The sequence below is a fragment of the Candoia aspera genome, chromosome 7, assembly GCF_035149785.1.
Source record: "Candoia aspera isolate rCanAsp1 chromosome 7, rCanAsp1.hap2, whole genome shotgun sequence".
Taxonomy (NCBI): Eukaryota; Metazoa; Chordata; class Lepidosauria; order Squamata; family Boidae; genus Candoia; species Candoia aspera.
The window spans coordinates 61,867,944-61,892,794 of record NC_086159.1 but is presented as its reverse complement, the minus strand read 5'-3'; the positions used below and the strand labels follow the sequence as shown (position 1 = coordinate 61,892,794).

Here is a 24,851-nt window from a genome sequence, read left to right as displayed (position 1 = left end):
CTGAGGTTGAAAAACACTGCCCTGTAGAGCATCATCAATAACCCACTCACTGTCCCTTGTCTACCCAGGCATTACTCCATAGAAGAGAGAACAAGATGGGGAGAAAGATTGAAAAGATGAGAAAAGGGAAGAAAGTCTAGTGTAGAAAAAAGCCACTGCAGTACTATAATGGTTTTCTATTGACTTTTCTTTTTTTGATTAAATATTCCCATAATATTGTATAAAAACTCAAATTTCTCAAGCTTGTGCAAAGTCAAACTCAACTTCTAGTAGCTTCACTGACACTTCCATGCACCCTATTGGCAACAGTACAGAAGTGATTTATCATTTTCTTCTGGTTTTGTTTTGGCTTTTGACTTTCCATTCTAGCTTGTAGACCTGAATTTCCATGGAGATCTCTCATTCAAGTGTTAATCAGGCCTGACGCTGCTTAGTTTCAAGGTCAGCCAAATGCTGCCATTTCCTCAGATTGCACTTTCTGTCCGTCTGTTTTCATCCTGAGCAATAATGCAAATTCATGTTGCCAAGCTGACCCTCCACCCAAATAATTCACTAGAAACACTTTCATGGTCTACTGCTACATAACTATAATTTGTTCAACCAGATGAAAATAAAAAACCACAAAGATAAAGCTCAGAAGAGCTGAGATGCCACTTGCAATCTATCTGACCTCCATCAGATTTTACACAATGTGTTTCACTCTATTAATCTAAGCCTTAGACCCAAAGTTTATATATTGTGATTGATTGATTGAAATAATGTAAAAATGCTTTGAGGAATGTTTAATTGGATTTCTAAATTTGTTTACTTTCTCAAGCATTTCAAACTGCATATGCCACTCCATTATTTAACATTGACTCAATTAGACCAGATCACTGTCATTACAATTCTGTAAGCATAATTTATTAGGAGTTGCTATTCCAGTCATCATGTGCACTGAAAACAAGGAAACATCAAATTTAGTGTACTCTTAATATATTAAACAGATGGCCAAAGTACATTAATTACGTTAGCTTGAGGGGGTTTTGGCTGTTTAGTGCTAAAATAAACAGTAACAGTCCAGTAGTCACCTGGATAAAATAGATAATACTATATTTTATGTTAGTTATTCCCTAACAACTCCAAATCTCCAACTCTAGAAAAAGTTTGCATGATTATGTTTAATAATCAGGGAACAGGGATTCAGTTCCCAGTTTATTCTTGCTGACGCATTGCATTAATTGCACACATTCATAAAAGTCAAGATTTTATTGCTACGGACTGTGCATTATGTTAACACAGGATTTGGGAAGTTTTTTAGAGTGTAGTCTTGGGAACTGAGATACCTTTGACTTCACTTGAAGAAGAAATTTATGTCCTGTTATGAGCACAAAGTGACTTTGCAAAGAATCTGAATGCAGCAGAGATTGAATCTACATATGTGAGTCTACAAAATACAGTAGAATAATCACTTCACAGAAGGTAAACTTAAAAGCTTTGGTGATGTGCTAGTCAACTTGTCAAGGACTAAAACAGTACAACACACTCATCCAGCACCACCCTGCAGTCTCTCCTCTCCCTCAAGTTTTCTTCCTTCCTTCCTCCCCTCCCATTCCAAAGCAATAATAATAATAGTAAAACTTTTTATGTTGCTGAACTCCCAGTGACCCTGGATGGTCTTCTGATGTGCCTTGATTGAAATTAAAAAATAATAAAGGGCACTATATGAACACTGAGGGAAATGTGAGATGCACAGAAGCTGTACTGGGGAATGAGTAATTATATCTATAAAAATCTACACAGTATCTACAGTTATAGGCCACTATAGCATAGTTAGTTAAACAGATTCTGGATTTTTGTGTACACATAATTATTAAAACTATTCACAAGGAGGTAACTCAGAAATTTCAAGTTTTTTTACTCTAAACATCTGCATATCCATTACAAAATAGTAAGTTTTTGCTTTGCTCTTTATTACACATTTACATGAGAAGCTTTCATAATGCTAAAGGAAGAATTTACACATCAAATTTACATCAACGCACGCTTTGATGTATCACACCAACATAGGAAACATGCTTCCCTGCACTGAGAAAGACAGTATGAACTTCTGCCATGCGATGTGGGGAAAATGGAGTATCTTGCAGTATCAGTGGAGCCGGTTCCACTCTGTCAGTATTCTCAGTGGAAGCTCATTTCTTTCTTCAAAGCTTCTGAGGTTAGCAGCTTTCAAATGGCCTGGGTTCCTTGTAATACACAGAACAGTTGGTCTGCTGTAAAAGCTCAACTGTCTTTGTAATAGTTATTAAAGTTAATTCGTAGTAAGAAATCTTCCAGGTGAGGCTGGTACCCTCTGTTGACAAGCTTTGTTACTACTGCAGGGAAAGGGGGGAAAAAGAGAAAAAGCTTAGAAAAGTCAATCCATCCATTGAATCTGCATCTTCACAGTCTGTCTGAAACAGCTTATGGCAAGAGAAATGTTACTGAGTCTTTTCCAAATGTTCTTACTGGAAAAGTAAAGTGGCCCTGGAATGAGTCCTTGCAATAGTGTGCATCGACTGGATGATGCACACCAAATTCTGCACTCTATTATTTGCCCCAGCAAAGTTTCATTTAATTGTAGAGAACCTTGTCCAGCATCCTGCTCCGCCAAGAGTGTTTTAGTTACCTGCTATGAAAGCGGTGCTAGCAAATATATCGGTAAGCATGGCAGTAATCAGCAGATTTTGCTTCTAACTGTTGTGTGGTCTACCGACTACAGTGGGGCTTGATTCTGAATAAAGAGGGAAAAGATTGGAAAGAAAGCTCAGAACAAGAGGATGGAAGTAGTGCTCAAGAAAAAAGCACGCGCTGTGCATACAGAAGACCCTTAATTTGGGGCAGGGGGCAGGGTGAACCTGCTGCATATGTACAGTAAGGAACCAAACAACTATGAACAGGATTGGGGAAAGAGAAACTGTTGTTGCCTCCTGCCTTCCTTTCTGCAAACCGGTGCAAGCTGAGGAGCTGGGCAGCAGGGCAAGGTGGGCAGGACACTGCAGACTGCAGAAGCAGGGCTGAGGCTGCACCTGATTTGCAGGTTTGACCACCTCGGTACTAAATGATGCTTTGACTTAATAGGAAATGAAGTGCGAGCCTAGATCCAAGTTTTTCTTCTGTACACGCACCTCACCTTAAAATACACACCATACCAGGGCATCGTTTCCCTGAAGGTTTGCTCTAAGAAAACTGATAATAAATTATCTCAACTAGTCTTAATTTAAAATAGGCTTTAATGTAATCTTAAACAAAATTACTCGACTATGCAGCCCATGAGTTTCTCTTTGATTTCCAGACTAACATTTCAGACCAACTACATGAAAAGTCTTACCGTTAAACAGAAAATGAGAGTAATATTTGAACGTGTTATAGGATTGCTGCATTAATCCAAAATTGGGATGAACAGCCACTTGTTTGCTGCTATCAAAATTCCACGACTGAGAGATTAACTGGCTACGGAACTTTAAAATGAGGCTAAAGATGCTGTGAATTATATTCATCACAGGGGCTGCCTTTTCGGTCAACAATCCCCTGTCAAGAGAAAAGCAAAGATGCATTTTTAAACAGATACCAATGTGAAATTCACTGACAGGTAGCAATGCAATTCCTGTAACTTTGTAGTAGATACTTAAAAGACAGCTTTAACTATCTGACTGCCCTCCCCCCATTACATAGCTCAGCTAAATCAATTTTTATCTACAGATAGTTCCTTAAGTCCAGTACTTCCTTACAAATTCCATTTTTTGTAAAATTCTAGACAGATAGAATATTAAAAAGAAAATGTTAAAAAGAAACTCAAACTGGCTCTACCTTGACCCCCAGGGTATAAGAGGGAAGGAAAGAATAATGCAGTCAGGCTTTCCAGATTTTGTTCCTACAGCCCAGTATTTCTTAAACATTTTGCTCTCAGGACCCCTTCCCACTTTTAAAAATTATGGAGGACCCCAAAAGAGCTTTTGTTTGTAGGGGTTATATTTATCAATATTTACTGCATTAAAAATTAAAATTGATGCATTCATAGAATATATTGTATATTTATTGAATCATGTAAAAATAACAATATTAAACCCATTAGATATTAACCTTTTTTTTCCATGAAAAAACCTTATATTTTTAACAAATAAAAGATAATGAGAAGAATCATTGTTTTAAATTTTTGCAAATATCTTCAATAACTGGCAAATAATTTTGATTTTGAGGACTCCTGAGAGGGACTTAGGGGATTCCCAGGGGTCCTAGGACCACACTTTATTAAGTTAGGTTATAGCAATGCTTCTTAAAGTGTATTTATTTATAAAGTCAAAATTGTGTGGAGTCTGCTTTCTGACCCTGGACTACCTTGAAGGGCTGATCAATCTTGACTCTTTCTTCCCTGCCCTGCATGGGGCCATCACCACCTGTGCAAAGGATCCTAATAATATTTATTAGATTTTTATTTATCATGGATAAGTACCATTTTGAGAGACCTGTTATCCTGAAAGTCAGGATATAAATTACTGTAATCAATAATCTGACAGTCTCTAGGATTGAAACCAAAGTAATAATATTAGACTAGTGGTCAATCTCCTTTTCTTAAAACTAGTATGTAGTGCTATAGACTATTTACAAAACTTTCCAAGAGTTTTGGACTGTAGCCACCTTGGTTTGCAGAACCACTTTGCAGAACCAGTCCAGTTTGCTCCTCAAAATATACACAGGCTGACTTTCTAATAATGTTAAAGGAATCCTCTTTTGGCACTGCAATTGCAAATTTGACTGAATGTTTTTGAATTATAAGATTCTCTTTATTCCCGCAGTTACTTTCATTGCTCTATCAATGCACAACGCATCCATCCTGCTATAGTATAGCAGCAGAAAAACCAACTAAAAAGCCAATATAATGGATATTCATGTTTATCCAACCTTTTAGCTATATGAATTCTATTATCAATATAAGCAGACAAACTCCATTAAATATGTTGTACAGCTTCCTTACCGGAAGATCGCTTTGTTGAGGTATTCTGCATGTGTTCTGTAAATTTCTTCCAAATTCCCCACGGAAGATAATTTATTTCCAAATTCACACCAGGTTACATGCAAGATCTGATTGGCAATATAACCTTGAATAACTTTAACAAAGTGCTGCATTTCATGCTTATAAAGCTGGAGTTGTCGAAATTGGACAGAGTTTGATGCATGTGTTACCAATGCTGAAAAAACAAACATTTGTTTATTTAATCACAGGGCCTGAAAATATATGGTTACTAGTTTAAAAATGGGAAACTATATTTAAGAGGACAAGCCAAATTTATACATCATATACATTACTAAAGTATAATAATGTTGAATAAAATAAAATAGTATTTGATTTATAGCATACATGCAAAAATACTCCAATGGAATAAGGTAAATATTTGGCAGAAGTACGCAAATTAATCTTACCAGTTCGCTTTAAGTGGAACCAGACATCTTTAAGAGTCCATACCATATGCTTCAGTTGTAGCAGGAAGGAGAATATCTTATTATACTTATTCATACAGTTTTCAGTAATTACAATATTTAAGGGCCAGTCAACCTAAAGAAAAGAAAAATAAAGTAATTCTCAATGCATATCCATATATATTTTGCAATCTTTTAAGACAAAAGTTCAAAAACAACGCAAAAACGCATTTATAAATAGTATCAGAGAATATTCAGGATTAATTATTCCAATAAATTGTGCACGGCTTTAGAAGACAAGTATAAAGGTTCTGTGGGCATCTCACCTTGTATCGTAGGTCTAAGCAGGTTAGGGCATCAGGAGCATTGGGTTTGAACATCTCTGGGAGGTACTTCAATGCAAAAGAGAGGTTAGAAGCCAAGTGACTGTCTCCATGAAGACTATACTGAAGTGCCTTATTCAAGATGGAATTGAGGACCAACGGATTCAGTAGTTCACCAGGTGTCTGTCCTGATCCCAGCTTGAATTAGAAAATACCATGTTAAAGGCTGAGAATTCATTGGGCAGGATATCTCTTGAAAACAGAAGTTAATCATGCTGTTATGTGTATTCATGTACCAGAAAATCTCCCTGTGCCAGAGTTTCTTACAATGCAAAGTTCCAAAAGTGGCTGTTTGCTCTTGATCATCATGGGAAACATTATCAATGAAATGGTTACTTTCTGACCTATCATTGTTTCATAGTTTGGCAAATCGATATAATTTTTTAAAAAGCCCAATTCAATACCTTTTCGAAAAGCAAATCGCTGAGTGATTGAGCAAATTCTCCATCTTCCATTAACAAAAAATGCCTCAGTGCTTCAAAATGTTTCTCAACATTCAGTTCCACAAAATAGTAATCCACAATGGCTTTATTCACAAGGGAAGCGCTAGAAAAAAGAAACGGGTGAGCCAATTTTTAAAATGTAGAATAATTAAAATTCACTGCTCATTATAAAAGGGAAGAAGCAAAACCATGATAAGCTAGACTAAGGTGAAATTAACTGGATCAAAAATCAAGCTGGGAAGTATATTCAAAATGGCCAACCTTTAGATTCTGTATCTAGAATTAACGGTTAGTTTCTACCAAAGAACTTAAACTAGAATAGCTCAATATCCTTTGGTTGCTTTTTAAATAAGGATGCACCATGATAAAAAATAATTTAAAAGTTCCTTTCAAATAAGCTTGGCTTTCCATCCTAACCCTTTAATCATATCTGTACTCAAATCCTTCTGTACTATGATGCCATATCTGGAAGTGTAACTGTTTGCAGAATAAACAGACTGAAGAGCGATTTTGGCCTGATGAAGAAAAGACTGAAGAGAAAATATGTTACGGAGTTTACAGATCTAATAAAAGTTATAATTTATATCATATTATATATCATATATCATATCATATCATACTATATAAAACATTTATTTCTGCAGTACTCGCTAAATTGCCCACACTACTGACTGAATAAAAAAAGGGGAGATGGTAATTAGTTGGTCTTTAACAAAAAGATGTGAATAGCAGAACAAAATACTCTTACGCATCGACTTACCATTTCCAAACACTACTTACTGAGAAACTAAGGGGGTAGTGATTGAACGTTTCATCAGCACTGGAAGCGATAAGAGCTCACTTAGTTGCACAGCTGTTTCATCTGTTGCTGACTGTATTGATGGATCCACAGGGAAAGTGTAGGATCTGGGGATCATGTGATGTAAGAGATGGGAAACCGGAAGCTCTGCTGCATTGTAGATAATAGGTTTTTTTAAGGCTAAGCATTATTATTTTTAAACACCATTCAAAAGATAAAATACAATGAACAACCAATATGTAACAACCTGTAGTTTACAATCTACCTCTACTTAGTAAATATATAACAAACCATAGAAGAATGGAAGTATTTATAAAATGCTGTTCAAAAAGTTGAAAAGTGAATGGAATCTCAAATGCCAAGGAGTAGAGCGGTTTAGGGTAATTTAGAGATTATTAACCATTGGAAGACAAAAGGTGCACACAAACATAATTTAGCACATAACCACCAATAAAGAAAACAGTATTGCCTAAATACATATGTATCTTTGCCTAGCAATTCTGGTAACAATTTATAGTGCCTGAACTATGAAGTGCGGCAACGAAGCTCCAAGAGTAATGGAAAGTTGCCATTTCTACACAACAGAAGTATTTTTATTTAGAGTTCAAAATTACTGAGAAAAATAATTAAATCCCAAAGAGTTTTACAGTAAAGGTGACAACTTATGATCTTCCATATGTTGCTGGATATCTTAGTATGAGATAGTCACACTAATAGTCAGACAGGGATCTCTAAACCAAATTTTCAAGTGCTGTCCCATTTCTCTTTTGGACCATCCCTGGAAGTTAAACCTAAAACCAGAAGCAGGTTACAATGTTCCAGAAAAAATTGGGGGCTGGACCATGTCTGGATCACTACATACAGCTTCTAGGTTGGAGAATCAACTTCCAGGAAAACATTCAGTACAGCCACATTTCTCGTAACATTCAGTTCTGTGCATCCTTAGTCAGAGATTATGGGAGCTGCATGACTTCCCATTTTGCAAGCCCTAAAATGCTTACCGATCATACCACTGAAGTTTTGTGTACTGTAGCGAATGTTCTCCGATTATGAAAAATAAGCATGTTAAACCTCCACAAGCCTTATTACTGGGCCTCTTTTCTCACAGCCTTTAGGAACTAAAATAGCATTAAAAAAAAATCAGCCCCCCACCTAGGCTAAAAAAGTTAGCAGTCCCTGATGTAGAACATCTAAACCAGTGTTTCTCAACCTTGGTGACTTTAAGATGTGTGGAGCATGGCTGGCTGGGGAATTCTGGAAATTGAAGTCCACACATCTTTAAGTCGCCAAGGTTGAGAAACAGTGATCTAAAGGAGCTGTCGAGTTTTAGGCTAGCAACACTCAGGACGGTTTTCTTTGAAAGGTTACATCATATCAAGCAGTTCCATTGTTTTAATGCATCTCACTCTGAGATTACTCACACATAAATTCATATTGGTCCTGATATTTTTCCAGGCAATATTGATCAGATAAGGCTCGCATGTAATCTTCTTCTTTCTTCCATATGGCAAGACCGGTGTTTCCTCCTTCCTGATTTTCAGACGCAATGACTTCAGAGACAGAGGTTTGTTGAGTCACAAGACTCAATGAGGTTGATTTTTCAGGTTCTTCTACCTGATGAAAAAGAAGCGTTGGCATTAGAATGTTCCCTCCATTATTATAGTATCATTCATTTTTCTAAATTCTAGAAAGTTCAAATCTACATAAAAATATAGTGGAACAAAAACAAAAATGCAGAAATCTCCCCCAGTTTCCATGATGCAAAAAAGTTAGTCTGTTCCCATATAAACCAGCAATTAATTTCAAGTAAACATAGTAGCACTAACATCACTAATGTCAACTGCTAACTCCCACTGCTGGTTCTCAAGTTAGAAAATCCAGCTTTTAATGCTAAAAGAGACAGTGGAATAATTAATATCCTCACCTCCCTCTTTCTTTCTGTCTGTCAACTGCTCCTTATGAAGGCATCAGACTCCACATCTGTACACTTATGCTGGCTTTGCTAAGCAGATCCAGCTCAGTGAAGCAACGCATGTAAAGCAGCAAAAGAATACTACTACTAAGTTGTGACTCTATAATTGTTTCCTTGCTGGCTGAGCCTTGGATACCTTTGCCAAAGTGGTTATTGGAAAAACACACACTATGCCTATCCTTTGAAACAGTACAAAGAGATGTACGATTCATGTACAGATTTCTCACCAGGAAATGCTGAAGATCTTCAATATCATCTCTCATGACCACTACGTCTTCCCCTATGAAAGAGAAAAAATGTTATGTGGGGGACAGAAGAAATATATAAAATTCATACACAGAAACTGAATGTTTTCTTTCTTTTGCATTCAGTTAGTATTTTTAATAATACAGGCATATACAGCTTCACCTCCCCTAATAATCAAAGAGAAGAAACATCAGGATAAATATATTTCTGGAGCAATATGAAATTGTTTCTCTGTTTCATAAATAGATTTCAGCTATTATATACTGTTCATCGTCCATTTATTTTTAGTTAAGGAGGGCATTTTTAAGATCTGTTTTAAGTATCAATTCAGATAAGTTTTAATTATTTTCATGTAACTGACAAATCTTTTACTTTGCTATAGTAACTCCCCCAAACAAGTGACCTCCTGACATTCTGTACCTCAGCTCCCATGATCAATTATAAACGATGATGGGGATTGTAGGCCAGCACATCTAAAGAGCAACAAGTGGGGTAAGGGTTGTGCTAGAGAACTCAGATGATTTCCACTTAGGTGTTTCATCTATCTGAATTTAACAGATTTCTTTAGAAGCTGTAACACTATATATTTGTGTTTGTCACTCACCCTGTTCCTCTTCCTCCAAGCTTTCTTCTTGCTTTGTATCCAAGTTAGCCAACACAAGGTCAGATGGTCTTGTTTCTTGTTCTTTCTCTTTCATATCAGAGAATCCCCCACTGTATAGAAATGTCTGTACTGTACAACTTGACGCAGGACCAGAACCTGCTTTAAAATGAGGTATTGGATCACTGTCAGTTGAAGGAGTCCATTCCCCCAGTTGAATACTTGACTGTGACACATGACCAAAGGAGCTCCATCGAGGCTTTGAACTCTCAGAATCAGAAACCAGCTCTCCAATTTTAATGTGTGACTGGGAGGCATGCCCGTGAATATTCCATCGAGGTCGAGAAGATACAGCTTCAGAAACATTTTCCCCAGTACAGATTTTGGCGTCCAATATGTCCCCATGAGTGTTCCATTGAGTTCTCGTGGCTTCTACCTGTGGCACATATTCACCAATCTTTATATTGGCATCTGAAGCATGACCATGAACATTCCACCTGGGTCTTGAGAGCTCTACCTCAGAGGAATATTCTCCAATAGGAATATGAGCTATGGAAACATGCCCATGGATATTCCAGCGAGGCCGGCGAGGCTGTTCCTCAGAAGCATATTCTCCAACCTTGATGTGTGCATCTGAGGAATGCCCATGTGGATTTGAACGTGGTTGGGAGAGTTCAGTATGAGGTGCGTAGCCCCCTATTTTAATGTTTGCATCAGATATGTGGCCATGAATGTTCCACCGAGGTCTCCTGCTTTCGACATTGAAAACATTTTCACCAACCTGAATATGGCTTTGTGAGACTGAAGGCCTGAGAACAGTATTAAAGTCATATTCACTATGCAGAGAAGCTTCGAAGACTGTTTCTCCTTCTGTAGCCTCTTGTGGCACAGAATTACTTTCCTTTCTTTGATCTCTTAAGGAAAGATCTGAATCGATATTTTCCAAAGCTTCATCTAATAGGTTTGTCTCCTGCATTGTTTGGACAGAAAGTATTTCTTCCTGAGGTTTTGGCAAAAAATCTTCAAAATTGAGACCAAGCTCAGACACACCCTTTGAAAGAGTTGCCATCTGCTCACTACAGGCAGTTTGAGAAGCAATTCCTGCTTCTTCAGATTCAGAAGAGTCACTAGGCTGTATATTTGGGGGCTGTGTTAATTCCAACAACGGATCGTTTGAAATGTAATTTGCCAGTTCAGATTTTGTATCTCTGCCCACGTCCACAATCTTTGGATGGTCAGGCTCTACAGAAGTTACCTTAAGGGCAAAAATTGAAAATAATTATAACAGTGTATGTATGTAATTCAGTTACACAGCTGACTTAGCTTCAACTCATTTCTTTCACTTGTAGCTTCTAAAATTACTAGTATACAATTTTATTTTACTATTTTATTTACTAGTTCATCTTACTGTCTTCATTGAGTTTCTCAAAGGCCTCAACAGCTGTTTCATTTACCATGGAAATCATCTGGTACTTATTTATGCCAAACATATAAGCACTATTCAAAGGACACATTCATTTTTAAATTAATAACCAATTTAATGGTAGGCCACATACATGAAGAAAGTCCCTCACTAGCAACTGCAGTTTAAAACAACTATCAGGAGAGCTGCTGCAAATCTGAATAGAATAAATCTGGCTAGAAGGAGAAATGGTCTGAAGTAAGATAAATCCCTATGTTCATTTTTAAACTGCACCAGCCTTGATTGGACAACATGCTTAAAAGAAGATAAACACAGCTTTCATGAATTCCAGGAAATGGTGTAGATACACATGACATACTATTACACACTTGATATTCACATAGCATATGAAACAATCCTAATCATTAGAGCTGGAACAAAGCATTGAAAGGGACACGTCGCAATATGCACTGGTATAACAAGTATCATCCTGAAGGCATTACGTTTTCTGTACCAAACTAATCTAACATTTCAGTATTGAAAATTTATCCCATTTTGGTTCTTTTGAACACTTCCTTTGAACAGGAAAAGTTATAACGGCTTTTTAATAGCACGGAGCTAAGTGAATGGGCTTTTATAATTGTAAAAATAGCTACTCTGTTATCAAGTAGCTGGTCTACAAAATGTCTCTTTCTACTAATAGCTTTTAAACTCCGGCCCCAAGCAACGTATGTAAGAAGTACAAACCTGAAGATTAGCATCTCTCCCTTGCCCTACTGCCAACGTAACCTCTTGACTTTGATGTTCTGGAATTATATTTACTTTTTTTCTGTACTTTCCACCAGGAAGTTTTTCAAGCATGTCCTAATCATAAAACAGAAATGTTAATGTTTTAAGTTGGTAAGACCAACATGCTTTTAAAAAAGGAAAGAAAAAGAAAAGAAACTATCAGTACCTCAATATTTTTTTGATCTTTCAACAGAAAATTAAGACGGGCTGTTTCCAGTTTATGCCTCTGAATTTTCCATAAAGCTTTTTTTTCTCTACGAGCTGCATCTTCAGACAGCTTAGTATAATGGTCAATTAATTCTTGTCTAAATGAAAGGAAAGGGAAAAAAACCAGACATTTAAGATGTCTACACAATATCAAAGCAGAGCAAAACTAACTGTTGATTAATACAAACTGCATTACTTCCAAACTAAACCTAGCCCAAAAGGTCAAAATCAATGAGCAAGGAAGATGTTCATGGAATTCAATTTGATATAATTATAATTATAATGATCAAAGCTTACAAAACAATTAATTACTGAGAAAAGACTGTCCTAACTATATGCCAATTTACAGAATAAAAACCATACATGCCATGGGTTGCTGTATCTCCAGAGGACACAGTGCACTTTCCTGTGCAATCAGATATCAAGATTAATATTGCACTATCACAATTCTACACTATAAAGAAAAACACCTTTCAGTTGTGTGCTTTTGTGACTGCCTATGGTGAATATATTGTGTCGTTGTCATTATTTACTCTGATTAGCAGAACATGCACGATCCATTAGATTGGCTGAATTCATGTCTGCATTTGACAACTCCACAGGTAATAATATTGCATACTAGGACCGTGCAATGCTTCCGATTTATTTTGCAAGAGGTACTTCAGAACATGCTGGAGCAGGAATGCAGCTTCTCTCAACCAACTCATTAAAGCAACTACTTCTGTTTCCAGGAAACAGCTGTGTCTGCTTTAATGAGCTACAGAGGGATGCTGCATTTGTGCTTCTGCATATCCCAAAGCATCTTTTTTTCATCATATCTAAAGCTATTGCATACATGGCTTACAGACTTTTAGCATTAGCATAAAAACTAAACATTCTTACCAATACTGAGCTCAGTAGTTTGCTTTTGATTGAAAAATTTGAGCATTAAATACTATTTGTTTACCTTGCCCTTTTCTCTAAATCTTCTTCTAAAGCTTTCAGTCTCTTCTCCCTCTCTCTGAGTTCCCGAGCATAACTAAAATCATCATCAATTTCTTCCTGTTTCAGAGCACGTCGACGCTACCAAAATATTCAAAAGGTTTTTCAGAATAATTTTCCAAAGCCTTAAACTGAGTTGTATATTTTTTTCAGGCAAATCCAATATAAATATAAACTTTGCTACTAGAAGAAAATGTGCATTTCACATGAATGAAAATAAAACATACCTCTTGATCTTTTGCAAATTGTTCTTTCAACTTCTGAAACTGCTCACGTTTTTTTGCACCCAGTGCCATTTTTTCTGATGTCTGCTGATCTAAAAAAAAAAAGTTAAAATGCCTAATTTTATATAAGAAGAAAAACCAACATAGAAGAAACTCAACCAGACTGCAAAGACAGGGTATAAGTTACCAGTAATGGCTTTGAGAGCTTTGCTAGCTGTTTCTCGAGCATGAACAATTAACTCCTGTCTCTCAAGTTCCATGCGCAAAACCTAGGCGAAAATCAACATGATTGATTGTAATTTCTAAATGTTATACCACAAAACGATATTTATATTAAATAAGTTGGAAAACTTGAAATCCAAAATGTTATCACTCAGGAACCAGAATCTTGCCCAGGAATACACTTCAGAAATTATTGTATTTACCTTTTCTTCCTTGCTGATGGTACTATAACGAGCAATTCTTTCCATTCGACCTACATAGACAGCACAATCTTTTTCAATCTCTTTTAACTCATCAAGGGAGAAAGTTACAGAAATCCGAGGAACAGGAATATCAGACCAGCATATGTAGTGCTGCAAAAACAATATTAAAATCAAATCTGATTTTAAACTATGCACCTTTAGCTTTTCATAAACCCCCTACATTGTTTAAAGGCCTCAATCCTATACTTTCTGAATTTGGTGAGCTTTATTCCTACTGCAGCCTAAGACTTTTAAAAATAGTGTTTATATTACAAAGGAGGTAAGAGAAATAACCAGAAGCAAAAGACGTAGTAGATATTCTGTCCATCTGTTCTTATAAATAGTTTTTAGGGCCCTGTAAATGAAACAAGCTATGTGAGAGCCTGCAGAGGGAATCTGCTTAAAAATAAGTGGAGAAAAAAAAATGAAAGCATTTCTGTTGCTAGAGTCTACTAGAAGCAAGAAGATGTGGATAGTACCTTCCAAAAGCAAACTGCATTTCTTTCAACAAAGAATGAAGCTGTACTGATGGAAGGCTTACTTCAACATCTGTTAGAAGACAAACTCTACCAAGCATGTTCCTTCCAAAAATGTCTGATTTGTATTGCTGACATTTTTTTCCTTTAAAGGCTGGAAGAAGGCACAAGAGGATCAGCAATCCTTGACCTGATACTAATCAATATGGGAAACTGAGTTGAGGAATAAGTAGCAGTAGGAACGTGTGAGAAAATGACCATCTAATTCTGGAATTCTTGATTTTCAAAAATCTAAACTGTATATACTCAAACATGTACTACGGACTTCAAAAAACCAGATTTTAATAAAGAATGACGGGTAGGATCTGATGGTAGGAGAAACTAATGTGAAACAGAGCTCAAGATTAGTAGGGGTTCCTAAAGATATTAAAAGAACAACTGCAAACAATTCCAGTGAGGAGGAAAAATGAAGGACAGCAAAAGAAGCCAATGTGGGTACACCCAACAAGACAATATATAGGAAATGGAAAGAGGGTCAGAGTAAAGGCAGGTGGCCCAGAACTATAGAGGACAACATGAGGACAGAAAGAGTTCAATTTAATGAAGGATGCCAAAAAACAAAAACAGGCTGAAATTAACATTTAACAGAGATAAATGCAAAGTTCTTCACTTAGGAAACAAAAATCAGATAAACAGGCCTATGATTTGATGATAATCTTGTGAACAAGATTTTGGAAGAGTAGATGATTGTAAACTGACTTTAAGTCAGCATTGTGATGGGGCTGCAAAGGCAGCTTTAGGCGGTATCAACAGAAGTCTAATTTCTAAATAACAGTAAATTATCATTCTAATTTATTTTGCTTTGGTCAGATTCACTTTCTGTCCTGGATCCAGTTTTGGGCACTGTTTTAAGAAGGAGTCTGAAAAATTGGAACAGGTTCAGAGAATGACAACAAAGATGATCAGCAGACTCAAAAGTAAGCCCTAGGAAGAAAGATTCAGGTTGCTGGGTAGGTTAGCCTTGAAAAAATATGAAATGTGGGGGGCATAACAGCATTCCTCAAATACTGGAAAGAAAGTTTCATAGAAAATCAGGACCTATTCTCTCACATTTCAGAGGACAGACCACCAAATAATAGATTTAAATTATAGGAAGACAGATTCCAAATAAACACAAGGGAAAAAAGAAAAAAAACTTCCTAGCAGTAAGAGCAATCCAGCAACGGAACCTGTGAAAGGTGGTTGACTCCCCTTCACTGCATGTGTTCAGGTGGAAGCTAGACTATCATCTGTCTGAGATGGCTGTAATTTCCAATCCTGATCTGAGCAGCAGTTGAGACTGCATGTACAAAATGTTCAACTCTAGGATTCTACAATTCTATCAAAAGCATCTCCTAAAATCTCTACCCTTTGAGTACAAAAGAAAGGAATTTAGCTCTTTTTATTTAAATGAACTAAAAATATTAACAGAAATTTCTAATGGTTGCTTGGTTCCAGCTAATATACTTTGGAAAAAGAAGAAAAACTTGTCATTCAGCAAGTCTCTTAGAGAATTTCAGTATCGCAGAAAAACAACGGCTCTCCACCATGGATTCAAAGAACGAACATTTTACTTGATGTTAGAGACTGCCAGCATAAGCAGCCTCTAGAATTATACAAATAGCCCTAGAATTAAGATTTCAAATATACTTGTAAACAAAATAATCTGTTATCTTCTAATACTTACCCGGGGACAACACAACTTCAGTAAATTAATGGTTTTCCCACAACTATATACATCATTAGCAATATGTTTCAAGAATACAGGAACACAATCTTCTACTTCTTTAGAAATCAAAACATATCCGTGGGTCCAGTAATGCTTGTCTAAGTATCGAAAAAGTAATACATTTAAAAAAGAGTTTTAAAATTTATAATTTTGGCACCATTTTAAAGCAATAAAAATAAAAATAAAATAAAATGCAGTAAGAGCACAAATGTTATCCATTTGTTGTTTACAAGCCAGGCAATTTCCCTTGAATGGTATTAGTGTTGCAAATATTTTTCATACATGTTAAACTTACTATGTCTTGTATCTCTCTCACTCCAACCTACCTTACAGAAATAATTGTTATTGTGGAGGAAAATGAGAGGAGGGAGCCTTATGTGTGTCGCCGTGAGCTCCTGAACAAAAGGCAGGATATATATTTAACAAATAAGATTTCAAAGTAAGCTTACCTCTAAATCCAAGATAGTCTTCATTCACCTGAATCATGAATTCACCATACACATCTCTGAATACACCACTATACACCCAGTCATGGATAAACCTAAAGCATGAAACATTAAACACCCTTCTTTAAAAAGATATTCTAGAATGCCTGTTTTATGTAAGGTTAAACCGCTGAGCTGCTGAGCTTGCCGATCGGAAGGTCGGCAGTTCGAATCCGCATGACGGGGTGAGCTCCCGTTGCTAGTCCCAGCTCCTGCCAACCTAGCAGTTCGAAAACATGCAAATGTGAGTAGATTAATAGGTACTGCTTCGGCAGGCAGGTAATGGCGTTCTGTGACTGTCATGCTGGCCACATGACCACGGAAGTGTCTACGGACAAACACCGGCTCTTCGGCTTTGAAACGGAGATGAGCACCACCCCCTAGAGTCGGACACGACTGGACTTAATGTCAAGGGAAATCTTTAATCTGATATCACATCAGAATATTACTGAGATGGTTCAGTTACAGTATCTGGGAAAACCACTTTCAGAAATGCCCCCCCGAACTGAGAACTGTAAGAAATGCATTACATCATTTTTGCCCCATTACTATGACAATGCAGAGCTCCTACCTCGTGTATGGCTCACAGCTTGTTTTCAGTAGTGACAGAAGAACTGGGTAATGCTCACTGCTGCAGTTATTAAGAGTCTCTTGGTAGAGGTATGAAAGAAGTTTAACTCCCTGAAATACATACAAGCCAGTTTGTGTAAACATCGTAAAACTCATACATATTGTTCAGTTCAGACTCATTTGCCTAGTTTTATCCAAGAATTTTATTTTCACGAGCAGGTGCCTGTTGATAGCTGCTTCCTAGCTTAGGTAAAGGCTGGTGTAACTTACTCAGGCTCTCAACAGATGAGGAAGTACAGAATAGTGTTTTATGCTCAGTTATACTCTTTCAGATACTGATGAATGAAGAGGTACAAGCTGAATAGTACAGAAGTCACTCATACAAAAGCACTTAAAACACACAGTCCCTAAGTATATTGAGACCATGTGTTTATTCCAACCAAGCCATACATAAAAACATACACATTTTTCAATGTGACTTAGGAAGAGAAACAAAACCATATACTCACAGTTGGAAAGGAAGCACTGGTGCCTCCACCAACTCCCACGGAAGTCACTCCTATGCCACAGAGTTCAGCTAAATATCTTCACAAAGAGACATACCAGTTACACTTGCATAACCTTTTATAGAGCATAAAAACGTCTAAAGAAGTTTACAGACAGGATAAGCTCCTAGCTATATCCTTATGTTTGGCCTAGCAAATGATGATTAGTAGTCTAGCATCCTTAATGGAGCTTCTAGTCATTCGTTCATTTATTCTAGGCGGCTTACAAGTACAACAAGAGAATAAATATATACATATTATTATGATAAAAAACTGATGAAAGTCTGGAAAGTCGAAAAGAAATCTCAGAACAAGGCAACGGCAAACCATTTCTACTTAGTTCCAAGAAAACAACATCAATGTGTCCACTGACGTGACACTACTTTCATAAATAAGTTTATGTGCATCACACTGAGGCGGCAGCTTTTTTATGGAGCTTTATTAGACACCAGGGGTCAATCCCTACATTTTTTATTCCCTAATGCTCTTCTAATTTAAGTGCTGTAGATTCTTTTACAGGAAACATATATTCTTAGTCACAATAAATTATATGTTTATTTCAGGAACAGAGCATCACAGGTGATTCATTAAAAATGATTTCTGCTAGTTTCTATGAACAGGAAGTATAAAGATCCCATGACACAATCCTGAATTAAGCTAAGGTAATTCAGTATTCAGTCAACAGTTTATTCTAGTTACAGACCTATAGGAACAGTACAGTACATACAAATTCTAAATCTAGCCTTCTAGACTTGTTTTAGCAGCTACAACTAAATTACAGCAAATTGTTAAAATAAAGGCAGCATCTTTCGCTCCACTATCTTTGGGACACAGTTGATCAGTCCTCAATCTTCCCTTTCTGTTCTATTACATTAATCCTGTAATGTTACCTTAGCTGGCGTCCTAGTTTTCGGAAAAGGAAGCTGATTGTTAGAAGAGTTAAAGTTGGGGGAGTGGACAAAACACATGCCCGGTAGTACTGTAGATATTTCCTCAGCCCACTTGTGAATGCCTAACAACAGCAAAGAGAAAGTTTTTTTTAATTAAAAAGTACTGTATATAAGATATCTCCTGATTTGCTAAACTGAAAAACGGGGATAGGATGCATTAATCTTTTACAGAGGATAAGGGTCCTTTGCAAGGCATATTCACACACTACAGCTACTTATCCACCAACCTTTTGAAATATAATAATAATAATAATAATATATAACCATTGTTCATTAGCAGTACACATACTCCGCATGAAAAAACCTATTTGTATATCATGCTAAATTATGGCTTGCTTAATCACAATTGATAAATGAGCCACAACTGGGTCACTGCCAATTCCTAAGGCATTTGTAGAACTGGGGATCTAACTGAAGAGCATAAGAGAAAGAGCATAAGGCCATGTTTTCTTCCAAAAAGGAAGATGCGCCAGATCCTACCAAAAGATATCAGGTGAAGACAAGACTATAATTGCACATTCAACCGATTTAGTGGTAAAAACTGCAGGTACATTACCTGAAACACAAGACCTTTTTTGTACGATGAGTCCAAGACTGGTTGAACAGAGAAACGGCTAAGCCGTGTGTAATAGGTTCCATATTCAGCCACTTCTGACAGTAGACAGTTCACACTTTCAGGTGAAGTTCCAGATACATATAAGCCTTGTTTGACTACAAATATCTGAACTGCCTATAAAGTTGGGGAAAAAAAAAATCCCAGGAAATTACTAAAATGCACAGCACAGAATATATTTACTAAGCAAATGGATGTCCTCATAAAACCAATTCTACTACTTAAGTATGCTGTTTTTTCATATAAAAATATTTTTAGCAGCTTACATATTACCTCAATGCTAAATATTAATTTGACATTGTAAGAATACATAAGTAAGTATACATACATACATTTAAGTAAAATTAAATGTAATATTTTAAGAAAATTAAATCTGTATTTAAATTCAACGGGAAAGTTTTACTATCTAGGATATTGATAATTAATTAGTAAATATATGGGAAATTAATTTCTTTTATAACAACAAAAAGTCAATTTTACTGAATACACATTTAACGTCTTGCAGTTAAATCAAAATTACGATAATTAATATTCTATAATACAGTTACTCCTCAACTTACAACCATTCGTTTAGTGACCATTTGAAGTTATGACAGCACTGAAGAAAGTGACTTATGACCAGTCCTCGCACTTTACGATCATTGCACCGTCCCCACAGTCACGTGACCAAAATTCAGGCACTTGGCAACCAGCATGTATTTACGACAGTTGCAGCATCCCAGGGACACGTGATTGCCATTTGTGACCTTCCCAGCTGGCTTCTGGCAAGCAAAATCAGTGAGGAAAGCCAGATTTGGTTACAACCTTGTGATTCGCTTAACAACCATGGCAAAAAAGGTTGTAAAATCAGGTGCGGTCATGTGATGCCTTGCTTAATGACTGCACAACTTAACAACAGTCCCTATTGTGGTTGTAAGTCAAGGACTACCTGTATATTTTTAATCTATTCAAAAATAAAAGCCACTGGAGAGTTTATGAAATTACTCAAAATAGTTAAAAACTAGAGGAAGTTAAAACATTAGTAAGTAGCAACAGATATAACATTAATTAACAATGTGGGCATTTAAAATCAGCAACTAATATTTTTTTTCACAGTATAAGATTGGATACTTACATGATTTAAATCTTATGAGGTTTTTGCTCCACTTAGTTTTTTATAAACACGTCTTCAAGAGTACGCAAAATGTAGGAGCAATCCAGTGCCCATTTCCATTTACGGAAACATCTTGAGTAGTACAATTGCCCTTCCACTGTACCTCCCCGCCAGCAGCAATAAGAATCTATTCCAGTTGGATGGAGGACTCTTTTGAGTCTCTTTAGGGGGCGTTTTGGAAAGGGGTGGGGGGGAACATCAGGTATTGCAAGAGAAAGGGGGTAAAGAAAGGTCGATTTTGTGAGCCAGAATCTGTGCTCACGACATGGCATTTGCTCCTAAATTAGTGGCATTGAACAACAACCTTGATAGATTTTGCAAAATTAAGAAATGTGTACTTTTCTTAGGCTTATAAGCCACTCAGAGCCATTTATATAGTGAGATGGGCGGTGTATAAATTTAATCAATCATTCAATCAATCAATCTTTTGTCCAGCATAAAATGCAAATGTGCACATCTAGATTTTTTCTGTTAAAAACAAAACTATTATACACTGTATGGAAATGTTATACCTGATTAAATGAGAAAGAAGTAGACACAACCCCAATAAGAACATTCAACACATCTTTAACAATTTCTGGTTCTTTTACTAGTATACGTTGTGGAAACTGAAATTTGGTACTGCTGAAAAGTTGCAATTCTTGTTCTCGAAGTCTGCAAAATTTGTCAAAGGCTTCTCTTCCAGCTTCTGAAAGATATGGCTCCTCTTTTTTCCCAGGTGGACTATGTCAGGAAAAACCACAAAAATGTTAAAACCAGGAGTCTGAAGTACCTTTCAAACTGAGACTCCAGTTTGTGCCAAGAAAACTATTAGTGACAAAATCACATATCACATCTGTGATTTTCCTCTTCTCTTTTACCTTCAGAATAGCTAAGCTATGAATCATGCACAGGTATCCACCATGTTATAAAGAGATGTGGATTAGAAACCAGCTGTCTCCAAGTTGCTGGCATCTAAACATTATGGCCACCATTCCTTTTGAAATAGCAAAGACCTTTTTATAATTGCGGAATTAAAAATATTTTAAGAAAAAAGAACAACAAACAAATTTTAATTTGTTTAGCAAATTACTATTATTTTATTTGTACGCCAACTCGTAGGCTTTTGGGGACAGGGTTGAAAGATGACCCAGTTATATAAAATAAACAACTTTTAGAGGACTTGGATTCAAATATTCTGTACGTTTATAAAGTATGAACAATTTTCTTCAGAACTACACTAGTAACCGTGATAATCGAACAATTGGTGTTCAATTTAACAATTTCTCTTTTAAAGCTATACTTTTAGAAAATGCCAGATAAAGAGACATCTTAGTTTTGAATCCTGTTATTGTGCATTCCTTTTCATCAATAATTATGTACTATTCAAAGGGATGTCTAATGTACAGAGTTTCTGGCAGTTTTTCCCTACTTCTACAGCCTTCACACTATTTTGTGTGCAACTCCAAGAACTTCCTGCCTCTTGTCCTCCACCAAGTTGCAAAGAGGAAGGACTGAACAACTTAGATATGGATGTGTTATTTGGGACCCAAAGACTGCCATTCTCCAGTTCTCATTTCACTGCAAACCCATGGATTTTAGTTTTGTATCAGCAAGATAATTCTGGCAATTGAACTGTAGTCCAAAATCTAATGAAAAAAGGACTTGGACTGATGCTGTACTAATCACTGCACCTTCCTGCTCCAAGACAGCTCATTACAACAAACACCTTTTAAAAATGTAAAGCCAAATACTCACAATCCAATCCTTTCCCAGCACCTTCGTTTGCTAGGTCCATAAGTAAGCACTGCCTCCCAGAGATCAATATCTGGGGTCACACTGGGTTCTGACTGAGAGTCTGGAGTGAGATTGGATGCTGACTGGAATCCTTCATCTTCAGAAGGATCAATACTTTGGGGAACCTGCAAACAAACATACTCACTCATTGTTCCTATATTGTTATTATTTTTAATTAATAATTCTGCTTTGGGATTGTTCTAATAAATGCATGCCCTATAAATTGTTTAAATTAAATTAAAAATAGTTGTTAGATTATTATGTTTGTATTCCACTTTCTATAAAAATATCTCATATGAGTAACAATATTATAACAGTTAAACAGGAATAAATAATATCAATACATGAAACCAATAAAACAGCATGTCTTAAAAGCATAGTATTTTGAAACCCTAGGATGCTGTGAAATATCGGATGATGTATCACAAGCATTTTACTGGTCAAGAAATATATGGTAGTGCTGAGACAGGGGCAAGGTATACTGATCTCCTTCAGTATGTTTATGTGAAACACAGTATACTCCACGATGGCAACATACATCATCACATCAAAAGGATGCATGAAGGTGCAAATTTCCATTTTTATCTTTATTTTTCTTTCCAATGAGCTAATAACTGTAGAATTGTAGAGGTAGAGTGAATAGAGGCAATGGTGCTCCTTATTCAATGTCATCTGTATTCCATGGAGGAAGTATGAATAGGTACGACTGGCAACCTTCATGTCAGGGAAGAAGATAACCAGGCAGGTTCAACAGAGAGAGGGGGACAGGATGCATAGTGTGACTTGGCTGGGTCAGCTTCTGCAGGTCCAAGGGTATGGTGGGACTTTTAAGAGGAAGCAAATAAGAGGTTTACAGCCAAATCCTGTTCATGCTTTGGGTAAGCCTACCTCAGACCAGTGGGGATATATCCAACTAAGTGCATCAAAATGAAATTCTTCACTCTGAAGAAGCCAGTGAAAATAAGCCCTATCTATTTTAAGATGGATTAACTTCAAAAGAATATCACTTAAGGATACAGCTATGCAACTTTTTTTTTAATGCATACAAAAGTCACAGATTGGAATGAATCTTGCTTCTAAGCAATCACAGGACTGCTGCCTTAACAGCTGCAAAGACAGTTAACAGAGACTTGTGAGGGGCTGAAAAAAAGAACAAATAGAATGGAGGTCAACCTACCATCCCCATTTAAGCCCTTCTTCTAGGAAAACCGCATGCCAGGCCCAAAAAGAAATGAGACTTGAGGGATGGCACCAGGGCAACATGGTGATGGGTAAAAGGAGAGGATATGTTAGGAGAAGCAACTTTAAAAAATAGGTATTTCTCTTGCTTTAGAATCATTGCTAGTCCATCTCCAAAACAACGTGAACCGCTTCCTGTTCTGGAAGACTTACTTCCAAAAAACTATCAGGCTTCATGCAGGTGGGCCAATTCATTAAGACAGATATTGACACAGAGAAAACACAAACAGAAACCCTATACCTTAATTGCAAGTCCAGACAGATCTGCATTGTCAGGCATTGGTGGCAAATCCAACTTGATGTCCATATCATATGTACGACTGTGAATGAGAGCACCAAAGAGCGAGACGCGAGTTTCTCTCTCATACCTGTCCCCCACTGGACAATTTTGTGAAAACAGTTCCACCATAGGAAGACCTGTACCAGGTGCTGCCTCCATAATTTGCAGTGTCTTTTGAATTGTATCATTAAATTGAAGTTCTTCATTTGCAATAAAAGCCTGCATATCTGCTTCAAATATACTAACATCATAATAATCATAACCTTGGTATTTAGTGTTTCTTCCTACATATTTGTTATTCGTGAAATAATCCTTTTTGAGGGGTGAACAATGAGGAGGACCAGTTCCTGCAAGCTGTACCAGAAAATCCAAAACAGAAGTAATTTCAATAAATGGTAAGCAAGTAGACCTTTCTAATTCCTCGACAAGCTGCTCCAGCCTCTCTGCCTCTGGGCTCATTCCAGCAACTCTCAAATTGAAAGACAGCATTAAAATTTTGTTTTTCACAGGGAGCCTAGAGAAACTTGATTGAGAAACTTTCCGGGTTTCATCCAAGAAAAGATTAGCAAACAAAGTGTTATATGCAATCTTTTTGAGACTTCTGCTTGAAATTTTTTTGCTGCTCTTCCCTTTGCTCAAATGGACCTTTTTTGACACAGATACCATGTGGGCCTCACACAAGTCACCAAATAGCTTTGTAATACTCTCCATGGTCCCATCAGTTATGGATATCCACAATCAACTCAGTATGAATCCAGCACTAACAGTCAAGCCAGCGTCGATTTCTGTTCCTGAAAAAGTGAAAGAAAGCACAATTGTTAGTATAATCGTTAATATTGTCTCTAGTGATTTCCTCTGCAAGCATCACAAAATTAAAAGCCAATACTCTGGCCATGTCTCACTCCTAGAAAGCAAGCAGCAAGAATGCTGCAAACAATGGGAGCACTGCCATAGCAGCTCAGGGACTACTAAGGTTTTTTCAGACAGCCCATCAGAGCCATAACCTGTTTTAAGTCTTCTAGTCTGCAACCCTGTGTACACTGGATCGA

The 24,851-nt window shown here is 36.8% G+C and overlaps 2 protein-coding genes across 2 annotated transcripts in view; both read right to left on the bottom strand.

Moving 5' to 3' along the window:
- Positions 1-24,851, bottom strand: part of HDAC10 (histone deacetylase 10) — an 84,761-nt gene that overhangs the window by 31,440 nt on the left and 28,470 nt on the right. The window lies entirely within an intron of this gene.
- On the bottom strand, positions 886-24,592 carry TUBGCP6 (tubulin gamma complex component 6). The gene is made up of 25 exons (XM_063307909.1): positions 23,764-24,592; positions 22,245-22,408; positions 21,020-21,230; positions 19,298-19,471; positions 18,682-18,803; positions 17,756-17,831; positions 17,248-17,357; positions 16,641-16,732; positions 16,150-16,289; positions 13,909-14,058; positions 13,671-13,752; positions 13,487-13,575; positions 13,225-13,340; positions 12,238-12,376; positions 12,030-12,146; positions 9,884-11,135; positions 9,261-9,313; positions 8,483-8,675; positions 7,043-7,211; positions 6,224-6,365; positions 5,763-5,957; positions 5,440-5,572; positions 4,994-5,207; positions 3,350-3,549; positions 886-2,354 (listed from the first exon to the last, which is right to left on the bottom strand). The coding sequence occupies exons 1-25, from the start codon at positions 24,511-24,513 to the stop codon at positions 2,263-2,265; spliced, it is 5,175 nt and encodes a 1,724-aa protein (XP_063163979.1). The 5' UTR covers positions 24,514-24,592; the 3' UTR covers positions 886-2,262.

What these genes read in the sequence shown, in the direction of transcription:
- TUBGCP6 (XM_063307909.1), bottom strand. Translation starts at nt 24,513, where the DNA reads ATGGAGAGTATTACAAAGCTATTTGGTGACTTGTGTGAGGCCCACATG. An exon ending in TGTCTGGACTTGCAATTAAG is followed by an intron (nt 22,409 to 23,763) that starts GTATAGGGTTTC and finishes GTTTGTTTGCAG; the next exon opens with GTTCCCCAAAGTATTGATCC. An exon ending in AGCTGTGAGCCATACACGAG is followed by an intron (nt 16,733 to 17,247) that starts GTAGGAGCTCTG and finishes TTCATGCTTTAG; the next exon opens with GTTTATCCATGACTGGGTGT.